The 12,276-nt window shown below is 41.7% G+C and overlaps 1 protein-coding gene across 6 annotated transcripts in view; it reads left to right on the top strand.

The window, feature by feature from the left end:
* The window catches only part of CEP89 (centrosomal protein 89), a 70,495-nt gene extending 58,219 nt beyond the window's left edge, over positions 1 to 12,276 (top strand). For 5 of the 6 annotated variants that reach the window (XM_053211187.1, XM_015073115.3, XM_027044932.2 and 2 more), the window contains 2 exons: positions 5,770 to 5,939; positions 11,893 to 12,276. In XM_053211187.1, the coding sequence (XP_053067162.1) occupies positions 5,770 to 5,939; positions 11,893 to 12,049 (327 nt within the window). In that variant the 3' untranslated portion in view covers positions 12,050 to 12,276. Of the gene's footprint in view, positions 1 to 5,769; positions 5,940 to 8,566; positions 8,643 to 11,892 lie in introns of all 6 variants that reach the window. The other variant, XM_027044933.2, reaches the window with a different exon arrangement.

Here is a 12,276-nt window from a genome sequence, read left to right as displayed (position 1 = left end):
CCTTTGCTGAAAGCAAAGTTGAAAATGCCTGTCATGAGTCCTCCAACCAGATCTCAGGGGAGCTTATCCTGTGGCGTCCAATGGTAGGAGTGATTTAATTTAACCAGATAGCTTTTGGAGTTGTGTGGACTTCTAAAATGTCATCAGAGATTCTGAACAGATAACTTAGTTTTCTAGGAATTTTATTCCTGACACAGTTTTAAAGTAAATGAGGATATGGTAAGTTTAATCTTCAAGTACACATATTTGTCATAACCTAACTACGAGGCAGGATAAAGAAAGAGAAACGCATATCTAGATACACTATAGTGAGACTGCAGAACACCAAAGACAAAGATAAAATCTTAAAAGTGGGGCACCTGGGTGGCTCAGTCAGTAAGTGTCCGACACTTGATTTCAGCTGAGGTCATGATCCCAAGGTCATAAGATCAAGCCCCAGATCGGGCTCCCCATGGACAGCATGGAGCCTATTTTGGATTCTCTCTCTCCCTCTCTCTGTGCCCCTTTCCCACTCATGCACATGTGCACTCTCTCTCTCTCTCAAAATAAATAAATAAACATTGTTTTTAGTTATTAAAAAAAATCTTAAAAGTGGCCAACGAGAATGTGTTTTTACCGATTTGGTACCCACAAGGTCAAAAATTAAGAAATTTGACGATACAGTGGTGCCTGGGTGGCTCAGTCAATTAAGTGTCCGACTTGGGCTCAGGTCATGATCTCACGGTTCATGAGTTCAAGCCCCACATTGGGCTGTGTGCTGACAGCTCACAGCCTGGAGTCTGCTTCGGTTTCTGTGTCTCCCTCTCTCTGCCCCTCCCCCACTCATGCTCTGTCTCTCTCTCCTTCAAAAATAAATAAGCAGTAAAAAAAATTTAAAAAAAAAAGATATTTGTCAATACAGAGCATTTGGCAATGACATGAAGCAGTGGGAACTTTTCTACATTGTTGCTGGGGCTGGAAATTGGTTCAGACCATGAGTAAAGCTCACCACCCAGTCGTCCCTCCCTTCTCCTTTCCAGATAGGGGGACTCTCACATGTGTGCACCAGAAATCAGTTAAGGTGACGGTCTCAACAGCATTATTCATATTGTCCCAAACAAAACAACCTCATACTCATCAGCAGAACAGATAAATAAATTGTGATGTATTCACAAAGGAATACCTAATACCAATGAAAATGAATAAATTATATTTACGGTATTGTGGGTGAATCTCGCAAGCACGATATTGAGTGAAAGGAACACAACGGAAATGAGAACCTGCAATATGTTTGCATTTATATAAAGTTTAAAGTAGGCAAAATTAAAGGGTTTGGGGCATACTTAGATTATAAAACTAAAAATGAAAGGTAAGAAAAAGATTTTAGCAAAAATGAAATTAATGATTATAGTCGACCCTTGAATAATGCAGGAGGGTTGGGGCACCAACTCCCATGAAGTCAAAAATCCATGTGTAATTTCTGATTCCCCCAAAATGTGACTACTAATGGCCTACTCTTGACCACAGGCCTTACAAATAGCATAAACAGTCAATTAACACATATTTTCTATGTTGTATGTGTTATATACTGCATTTTTACAATAAAGTAAGCTACAGAAAAGAAAATGTTATTAGAAAAAATGTAAGAGAAAATACACTTATAGTACCGTACCGTATTTATCCAAAAAATCTGCATATAAATGGACCCATGCAATCCACGCTCCTGTTGCTCAGGGGTCAACTGTATGCCTGAAGGGTTGGGATTCTTGGGGACTTGCAGGCTACTGCTAATATTCTATCTATTAACTTAGATGATAGTTCCATGGTGTTTGCTTTGTTATTAAATTACTCATATATGCTTCCTAAGCTTCCCTGCAAATGTATACATGTCACCATGTCAATGAGGCACACCTTGACCATTACAGTTGCTGTCCAACCATTCTTCCACACCCTTCATTCTCACTACCTTGCTTTAATGTTTCTTCCATAGACAGCATCACCTTCCGACAGGTACATAACCTATTTATTATGTTTACTGGCAATTATCTGTCCCTCTGACCAGACTATAAATTCCACAGGGGCAGGGATTTTTTTCTGTTTTTGTTCACTGGTATATCCCAGGCCCCTGAAATAGCACCTGACACGCAGTATTCAATTCAATAAATTCAATAACCTTTTGGAGAATTAATTAAATAATATATTTTACAATTTTAAAAATTCAAAGTCAAACGCAATATACACAACAGTCTTTCAACTTCCAGAAAGGCTAGAAGGACTACACCATACCATTAATGATAGGAATCTAAATAGAAATATTTTGAATAATAATGAGCAATCGTGGGTTTTTGTGGGGTTTTCTGGCTTTCCTATTGGCTTTTGTTTCCAAAAGAGAAGGTCTGATTGTCAGTGTGGTTGGCCTTGCGTTGGAATGTATCTCAGTACTGTTCATCTAAATAAGATAGTAAAAAGGGTCTACTCAGCCACCCAGAGAGGCACCTGAGAGCTGGATCCCTGTTAGACAGGGCAGATCTCTGGGGAAGTGGAGAGAAGAAACCTAGAAAAGGTCGAGAAAATTCGAAGATGACATCTCAGGAAACCCCAGCAAAATAGGACTCCCAGAAGTGAGGACGGCACCCTGGAGGTCAGGGCTGTGTTGAGATCTGGGAAGCCAGAGCCACAGGCAGAAGCCCTTCCGAGCCAGGCTAGATTCAGAGGACCCGAGAGGGGGGCCACAAGAGAGACAGCATGAAAAGCCTGGAAGTTGACCCAACCAGTCATGCTCCTAGGAACCTCAGCTCAGAGGAATTCAGGGACCTCCAGAGGCAAAATAAGAAAAAGGAAGAAAAACAGAAGTATAATTGTCCTGCACATGATGAAAATGCATCAGAAATAATGTTGCCACACTCAGGTCATGATCTCACTGTTCATGGGTTCGAGCCCCACATCTGGCTCTGTGCTGACAGCTCAGAGCCTGGAGCCTGCTTTGGATTCTGTGTCTCCCTCTCTCTCTCTGTCCCTCACTTGCTCGCACTCTCTCTCTCTCTCTCTCTCTCTCTCTCTCTCTCAAAAATAAATAAACATTAAAAATTTTTTTTTCAAGAAATGTTGCCACAAGATCAAAATTATCAACTATATTCGATGGGGAATTGATAGGCAGGTAGGTAGATAAGTAAGGAGGTAGCTAGGTGGCTAGAAAGCTAAAACTTAATAAAGCCATCAGAGCTAGGAGGAAATCCTACAAAGCAGAAACAGACAACCAGATGGAGGAGGATGGGAACTGAAACTGACACAACTCTGAGAAGACATCAAAGGAAGGGAGCATCTGTTTCAGAAACGTAGACTGAATTACAGGGAGCATGAAGAGAAACCTATCCTAAAAGCACAACAGGGACATAAAGAATAGAAATGAGAAAGGTAAAGACAGAAAGGCAGAAATAAAGATGTGAAAAGAATCCAGTAGAGGAAAAAAAAAAAACCAGTGGAGAGGGATAAGAGAGCCAATGTGCCTATTGTTAACAGCCCCCAAAGAAGAAATCAAAACAACTCAGAACCATAATTCATAAAAGCTTTTCTGAAATAAATGAAGACATGAATCTATACATTGAAAGGACTTTAAGATAAAGAAAGAATACCTTGGACATGCAGGCAAAAAAAACGAGAAATAAGAAAAAGAAAACCATGTTGGCATCACACTTCTCAGCAGCAGCACTGAATGCCAGAGAGCGGTGCAATGCCTTCTATAAATATTCGAGGAAACAGTATGAGCCAAGGATGTTTCCATCCAATCACACTACTCATCAGACAGTTTTGACAGTGTGAGAACTCTGGGCACATCTTCCCATAAATCTTCCTCAAAGATCAATCAGCTTGAGTTCAGCCAGTCAAGAAACGGTTGGTCAGGGGCACCTGGGTGGCTCATTCGGTTAAGCGTCCGACTCTCGATTTCGGTTCAGGTCACAGTCTCATGCTTCATGAGATTGAGCCCCTCATCGGGCTCTGCGCTGACATCTTGGAGCCTGCTTGGGATTCTCTCTCTTCCTCTCTCTCTGCCCCTCCCCTGCTCACACTTTCTATCTCTAGCCCCTGCCCTGCTTGTGCTCTCTCTCTCAAAAATAAATAAAACATTAAAAAAAAAAAAAAAAGAAAAGAAACAATTGGGCAAATTTCAGAAAAGTAGTGGCAATGAGCAAAAGATACAATTAACTGTGAACTAAGACTTCGGGAATCAGGGATAAGGCTGATGGAATAAAACGTAAACGTTTTTTGACAATGTGGAAATAATACAATCAAGGGAAAACTGATAGGTTCAGGAGGTAGGAAAGTAGAAAGTAGGACAAGCTAGCTGATTGTTCATATTTCATAACTAAGAGTTCAAAGGATATCATTTCAAGCTGAAAAATCAAGTGGGAGGAGCTTGAGCATATTTAAGTAGGGGAAGAAAAGGTTGTGAGCTAACTTTTGCTAAATGAGAGGAGTAAGGACATACAATATAAAGGCATGAGAATAAAAGTTACCACAAGAATCCCAAGAGATTCATTCCTAAATAGTAGTATTACAACAGTAAAAAGAACAGAGAAAACAGGACTACATTAAAGTCTTTAAAGATGTATGTAGGTAAAACAAGCAAAATAACAAGATTGGGACCAAACAAATGCAAATAAGTGTAAGTGAGTTTATTTCACCCATTAAAAGAAAACAGTTGTGTAGATTGGATTATGAAGCATACAGTATCCCACGATAGAGCCAAGAGACTGTCTGAAACAAAGCGTATCAGAAGGGTTATGAATAAAAGGATGAGTAAAGATAATCCAGATTTCTGCAAACAAAAAGAAAGAGAAGGTACAGTCTTTAAATGTGCCAAGATAGAGTTCAGGCTAAAAGCACTAAGTGAGACAAAAAAAAAAAAGGAGGGGCATTTATAATGTTAAAAGACTACAGTTAATAATACATCGTAGCCACAAATATCTACGTGCTAAGTAACACAGCAGCAAATCTATATAGTATAAACCACAGGGCATACAAAGGGAAATGGAAACTTAGAAATAATAGGAGCTTTAATCTTCTCTTGGTCCAAGACAGATCAAGAGATTAAACAAAAGTAACTAAGGGTATAGAAGATTTAACAATGTAATCTATAAAGTTTATTTATATACTGATACACACAGAATAATGATTGTAGATTGGCTACAAAAAGAATCAACCCCTAGAGTAGAAATAGGCACGTTTGTTGAACAAAAAGATGAAAACCAGAGATTAATAATCAGAAAGCAGAAAATAATCTTTCACCTGGAAATTTGAAAACTGTGAGGTAAACCAATTCTTGGGTCAGAGGGAATATATAAACTGTCCATCTCTAAACAGCACTGAATCTGTGTGAACTACAAATTGGAATCTATGTGACAACAGTCTTAGAAATGCTCAGAGGGACGTCGTAACCTTAAATACTATACAATAAAAAAGTGAAAACAAATGAGTCAGGCTTTTACCTCTGTCATCTGTTTACCGATAGAGTGCACAGACCTTGCCAGGTTGGTCTGTTTTTATTTGTTGCATATAAAAACTAGGCATGATGCAAACTAGAAATTTGGTATTATTATACGTGACATTCTTTTTTTTTCCCCCTGTATGGACTTTTATGATCCTTGCCCTCCCAGATCGGGCTTACCGAAGGTTTACTCATTATCTCAGTGGGCGCTGATGGCCCAAATGGGTAGGGTATACATCTGGGAAGCCACCCCGTGGGCCACAGGCAGCGTCCCTTCGCTCACAGAGTGCTTCCTCCTCCCCCAGGGGTACAAGAAGCAGGCAGCACTGAAAGTGGGCGACATCAGTCACCGTCTGACAGAGCAACAGGAAGACTTTGCTAGCAAAACCGCTCAGTACCAGCAAGAGATGAGACACCTCCATCAGATGCTGCGGGACAAGCAGGGTATCCTGGACCAGGCACTGCAGCAGAAAAGGTAGGGCCGCTCCAGCCCCGTCTACTATGGTTAGTTTTGAATGTTTGCTAGGATTTTCTAGTAAAACCCTCTGGACGTGTTCTGTTTATTTTTTACAGTTTAGTTTTGTCCGAATGTAATATTGGTCTTGATTTTTGTTTGCTGGTTAGCTAACACATCCCTCGCCTCACCTAGTTCCCATTTTGCTGTGGTGCTGGTGGCGGTGGTGGTTATGGTGGGAACACTGAAGATCCAGTCCCGCAGCAGCGTCTCAAGTCTGCGACACGGTGTCGTTAACTACAGTCGCCGTGCTGTGCGCCACATCCCAGCTCTTCATTTTCTCTAATCCCCCCCCTCTTCAGAACTCCCCATTGTTTGAATATTGGACTTCTTAAATCAACCCAAGCCTCTAATTGTCCTCTCCTCTTGTCCCTCTCTTTGATACTTTTGTTATATTTCATTTTCTTGGGAGATTTTACTTTTGATTAAATGTCTTATTTCTGCTTTTTCTTTCATTTCTGAGGATTTTTTTTAAGTTATTTTTTTAAGTAATCTCAACGTAGGACTTGAACACAGGACCCTGCGATGAAGAGTCTCATGCTCCTCCAACTGAGCCCGCCAGGTGCCTGCCCCTCATTTCTGAGAATTTTAAAATCTCTAATCATTCCCTTTTTGTAAGAGCGTAATCATAAGATTATGGGTATATTATGTTCTCTGCGTTCTCTGTTACACTTCCTCCTTTAAACATATGATAGAGGAAGTGTTGCCAGTATATTAAAAACACTGGGGAACGTTGCATACTCTGTGAAGTTCATGTGCTTAGAATTGCATTAATAGAGGCACCTGGGTGGCTCAGTTGAACACCCACTTCGGCTTAGGTCATGATCTCACGGTTCGTGAGTTCAAACCCCACATCGGGCCTTGTGCTGACAGCTCAGAGCCTGGAGCCTGCTTCTGATCCTGTGTCTTCCTCTTTCTCTGCCCCTCCCCCATTCATGCTCTGTCTCTCTCAAAAATAAGATAATTTTAAAAAAAGAATCACATTAATAAAATGGAATTTTGTTTTTTGCTCTCTCCCTTATTCCATTATCTGTCCTTAAATGGTTTGAAAGTTATGCATTCTGTACTTTCAGTGGTTACCCTTAAAATTTGACCATGGTTATTTAACATTAAAAAAAATCTAAATTGGGGCACCTGGGTGGCGCAGTCGGTTAAGCGTCCGACTTCAGCCAGGTCACGATCTCACGGTCCGTGAGTTCGAGCCCCGCGTCAGGCTCTGGGCTGATGGCTCAGAGCCTGGAGCCTGTTTCCGATTCTGTGTCTCCCTCTCTCTCTGCTCCTCCCCCGTTCATGCTCTGTCTCTCTCTGTCCCAAAAATAAATAAACGTTGAAAAAAAAAATTAAAAAAAAAAAATCTAAATTTAACTGGGGCACCTGGGTGGCTCAGTCAGTTGAGCGTCCAGCTCTTGGTTTCGGCTCAGGTCTTGATCTCACAGTTCATGAGTTTCAGCCCTGCATCAGGCTCCACACTGATTGGGATTCTCTCTCTCTCTTCACCTCCCTGTGCTTTCTCTCTCTCTCTGCCTCTCTCTCAAAATAAATAAACTTTAAGAAAAGAAATCTAAATTTAATATCCCTGTATTTCCTCCCCCAGAGCAAGACCTAATGCTCTTATCTAATTATTTTCCCCCCTCAGTTTATATGCTGATGTTGTCCAGTGTCATTTGGGAGATGAAAGTGAAAAACAAAGATCTATCTTCTATGGTTATCTTTAGGTCCCCAGTTAAATGTTGCTAGTTTCTTTATAGTTCTTTATTTTGATTTACCCAGAAGTACCATTCCTTTACTTACTGATTATTATAAATAAGGTGACAGGCCCAAAATGGGCCTCACTTATGCTAGTCCCACATCACCAGACCAAGACTTGACCTAATCAGTTTTGGCTCTACCAGAAAGGGAATCTTAAACGAATCAATACGGAATTGCCTGGTCAGCACTAGTTAGGTCATATGCCTGGGAGACCCTGCCATCCCCTAAAGAAAAGTTAGTTTGCAATAACTAACTCACTTTTGCCTAGTAGAACTTCCTTGTTCCTGCTCCCCTCTGCCTGTAAAAAGTCTTTCATTTTGTATAGCTCTTCAGAGCTCCTTTCTCTCTGCCAGGTGAGATGCTGCCCAATTTAATTTTTGCTCAGATAAACTCAAAATTTTCATACTTCCTCAGTTTATCTTTTAACATATTGTCTCTTGCATCACCGACCTTATTTCTCAGATTAGTTTCCTTCTTTGTAAAATGCATCATTTGGAAGTTTCTTTAGGGGCGCCTGGGTGGCTCAGTCGGTTGAGCGTCTGACTTCGGCTCAGGTCATGATCTCACAGTTTGTGAGTTCGAGCCCCGCGTTGGGCTCTGTGCTGACAGCTTGGAGCCTGGAACCTGCTTCGGATTCTGTGTCTCCCTCTCTCTCTGCTCCTCCCCCGCTCATGCTCGCTCTCTCTCTCTCTCTCTCCTTCAAAAATAAATTTAAATAAATAAATAAATTTCTTTAGTAAGAGTCTGTTGGGAGTAAGTTTTCTTAGTTTCTGTTTCCCTGCAAATGTCTGCATTTTTGTAAGGTAATTTTTGCTAACTACAGGATTTTACTTTGACAGTCTTTTTATCTCAGCATATTCCATTATCTTCTCTGTTTGAGAAGTCTGTTTTGACGAGTCAAAAGACAAGTCTCTGGTAAGCCTCTGTCATTTTTAAAAATAATTGATCACCTTTTCTCTTAATTCTTAAGATCTCCTCTGTCTCTTGTATTCTGCAGTTTCATTGTTATGTGTTTAACTATAAGGTTCTTTTTTATTTATCTACTTGATAAAAATTATTCTCCATATCTGTGATTTTGTGTCTTTCTTTAGTCTAGAAAGTTATCATCTCTTAAAATAAGCCATTATCTTAAAATAAATCGTTTCCTCTTATTCTTTCTAAGTGTCCTTCTGGAACTCAGATTAAATAAATGTATGTTAGATCTTCTTACTCAATCCTCCACTTGCCTTATGTTTTAAATTTTCCATCTCCTTGTTTTCCTGGTCTACATTCTGGGTAATTTCTTCTGCTCAATATTTCTGGTTACTAATTCTCTCTACAGCTGTGTACTGTCTCACACGACCAATGAGGTGGTTTTTTTTGTTTGTTTTTTTGTTTTTTTGTTTTTTTATCTCAACAACAGTATATTTTGTCTTCAATTCTATTTGGTTTTTTTTGAAAATCTGCCTAGTCATTTTTTTTTTTCAACATGTATTTTTTTTGGGACAGAGAGAGACAGAGCATGAACGGGGGAGGGGCAAAGAGAGAGGGAGACACAGAATCGGAAACAGGCTCCAGGCTCTGAGCCATCAGCCCAGAGCCTGACGCGGGGCTCGAACTCATGGACCGCGAGATCGTGACCTGGCTGAAGTCGGACACTTAACCGACTGCGCCACCCAGGCGCCCCTGCCTAGTCATTTTTAAAATAAATTCTTGGTCTTTGCTTATTTCAAGTACATCTCTTATTTCTTTTTTAACATTTCATTCATAGTTATTTTTTCAATATCTAAAATTTGGCAGAATTTAAATTTGTTTTTGGGGTACTTGGGTGGCTCAGTTGAGCAATCGACTTCAGCTCAGGTCATGATCTCACGGTTTATGGGTTTGAGCCCCACATTGGGCTTGCTGCTGTCAGCACGGAGTCCACTTCGGATCCTTTCTCTTGCTCTCTTTTCCCCTCCCCCACTCACACACGTTCTCTCTCTCAATAAATAAAAACATTTAAAAAAATTTTTTTAATCTTACCCTATGTGGCTTCTTTCTTTTTAGAATAACTTTTTAACTATGAACTCATATATACTTGAATTTAATCTGTAGAATCCTGAGGTTCAGGATTAAGTATGTTTCTCGCCAGAGAAGACTTGTATTTGCTTCTCTTTGGTGCTAGAAAATATTTCCAAACCTGGAGCCACTTTAATTTTATTATTAATTTTTAAAATAGGCTATAGTATAGTAATGCTTTTAAAAACATACAAAAAGACTTTTAAAGTATTCACAATGCTATTATTACATTTATAAGGTATAACTTCTTAATATCATATTTTTCTGAACTGCATTTGGGGTGATTTCCTCTGCTTAATATTACAGTTTACTAATTCTCTCTTCAGCTGTGTCCAGTGTACTGTTTAACCCATCCACTGAGCTTTTTTTTTCTAATTGTTCCAAAAATGGTTTTTCATTCTTGGTTCCCTCCACACAGGTCCCGGGGATGCCCAATCATGGGGAACAATGTAGATTCAAGCTCCCGATCCACCTGAGAACAAGCCAGCGGCTCCAGCCCTGTAGGAGACATTTAGTCTCTCAGAGCAGGTTTCTCTGGAAGATGAGCAGATTTTCTGCCCAGCCATGCTTGCTTTGAGGGTCCTTCATGTGCCTCCACTTACCTGCCCAACTGTGGAACACTTAGTTCAGAGTGTTTCTAGGAAGAAGAAGAGAACTGTGGATATGAGCAAGCCCTGGGGTTTTCTGTCATACCTGGTTTGCATGGGCCCGGCACCTAGTCTCTATTCTACAAAAATATGGGTTTCTGGCATGGGCTTTTGTCCTCAGAGCAATACCAACATTCTATTGCCTGCCCCTGTGCCTTCAGTTTAGTCTTTATTTTTTCCTGCCCTTAGAGAGTTCCTATTTATTTATTCATTTATTTATTCGTTCATTCATTTATTCATTTATTTATTCATCTATTCATTTATCATTCATTCATTCATTCATTCATTCATTCATTCTCTTTTGTTTTGTTTTGTTTTTTTAGCGAGCCAGGCAGAGCGAGACAGGCCTTGATCCCAAGCCCTCACCATCCCATGAGATCATGACCTGAACTGAAGTTGGATGCTCAACTGACTGAGCCACCCAGGAGCCCCCAGAAAACAGAAATAATTAAATAGTGTTCAACATTCAGTGAGCATAAGCGGCCTTGGAAGGAAGCAACAGTTAACAAGAGAAGTGACACTGGACAAGTGGGCATGTCACTGGCCTCCCTCAACCTCACTGGCCTCCTTCTTAAACAGCAGTGCTCAGCCCACTTGGTAGTCCAGTTTCTAGCATCTTCCACAACCACCTGGCTATGTCTGTGAAGGAGCTGGCTTCCGCACCCTGCCCTCCTGCATGAGGCCTGCTCCTTCTTCCAGGCTGAGGCCAGTCTTTCTATCTCCCTGAATCCCCCATGGCGTCCACCGTCCTGTGAGGTGGTAGCTGGTACCCTGTCCTCCAGTGGACGTTGGCCCTGTGAGGACATATATACCTTGCAGGCCCTGTTTCCTCAGCACTCCACATGGTTCCTGTCACAGAGTCCCTGGTACCCTTTCCTTTCCTCACACGTCTTGGTTCCCTCTGGGCGCTCACTCCTGGCACGTGGTCTATTGAGGCCATTCTTCTCTGTGTCCTCGGTTATAAGCCCCACTCCCTGCGGTCCCCTCCTCACCCCCAGACTAACTCTTTATGTCCGGGCCCATCGTTGGCTCTGCGGACGGTGCTATGAGAGGTTCCTGAGTGTTGGCCAGGTCACAGTGGGGACAGGTAGAGGGTGCACAGGAGAGGCGTGCAGGGTTCATGCTGTGTGGGTGCCCACAGCCAGGCCACTGTGCCATAGGTCAGCCACTGCAGTCACTGTATTTTATTCTTATACCTGTTAATTCTATAGAGAACAAAGGCCCAAAATAAAGGAAAAGGCAAAACGTAGAGAGGAAAGGTAAAAAGTCATGTTTAGCCTGTGGCTTGTATTTTTTCTATTTCCAGGGGGTCTCAGTGCTTCGTTCAACTCCGGGAGTCTTTGCCTGGGAACCCAAGCACAATGGGACCTGTTCTCTGACATTAAGCATTCTTCCCTTTGAGTTCTTACTACTTTAGGAGTCATAAGGGCTCTGTAGATAATTTTCTCCTTGTGCTATTTTATGTGTATTTCTCACAGAGAAATGGAAGGCAAGCTTGAGGTTGTCTGGGAGTCTACCTCTAAGGAAAACCGAAGAATCCGAGAGCTTCTGCAGGCCACACTGGAGAGGACCGGCACGTGGGATGGCACTGGGGAGGCGTGCTGGACGGCTGAGGCTCCAGCTACCGTGACATGAAGCCACCTCCCACCACCTGCCACAGCCTGGGCCGTGACCAGGACCGCTCGGCCCTGGAGCGCTGCCTTTCCCCGGACCAGAGACACAGGACAAGGGCAGGCACCCGCCTCGCACCACAGCGTTTCTCCTCCTCGGGGCGAGGTAGAAACAAACTGTCTCAGACATTTACTCCATTTTTTACACGTTGCTTTATGTAAACAATACAATGCTAAACTTGATTTTTGCCA

The sequence above is a fragment of the Acinonyx jubatus genome, chromosome E2 (genome assembly GCF_027475565.1).
Source record: "Acinonyx jubatus isolate Ajub_Pintada_27869175 chromosome E2, VMU_Ajub_asm_v1.0, whole genome shotgun sequence".
In the NCBI taxonomy this organism is placed as follows: Eukaryota; Metazoa; Chordata; class Mammalia; order Carnivora; family Felidae; genus Acinonyx; species Acinonyx jubatus.
This window is presented reverse-complemented; position numbering and strand designations above follow the sequence as displayed.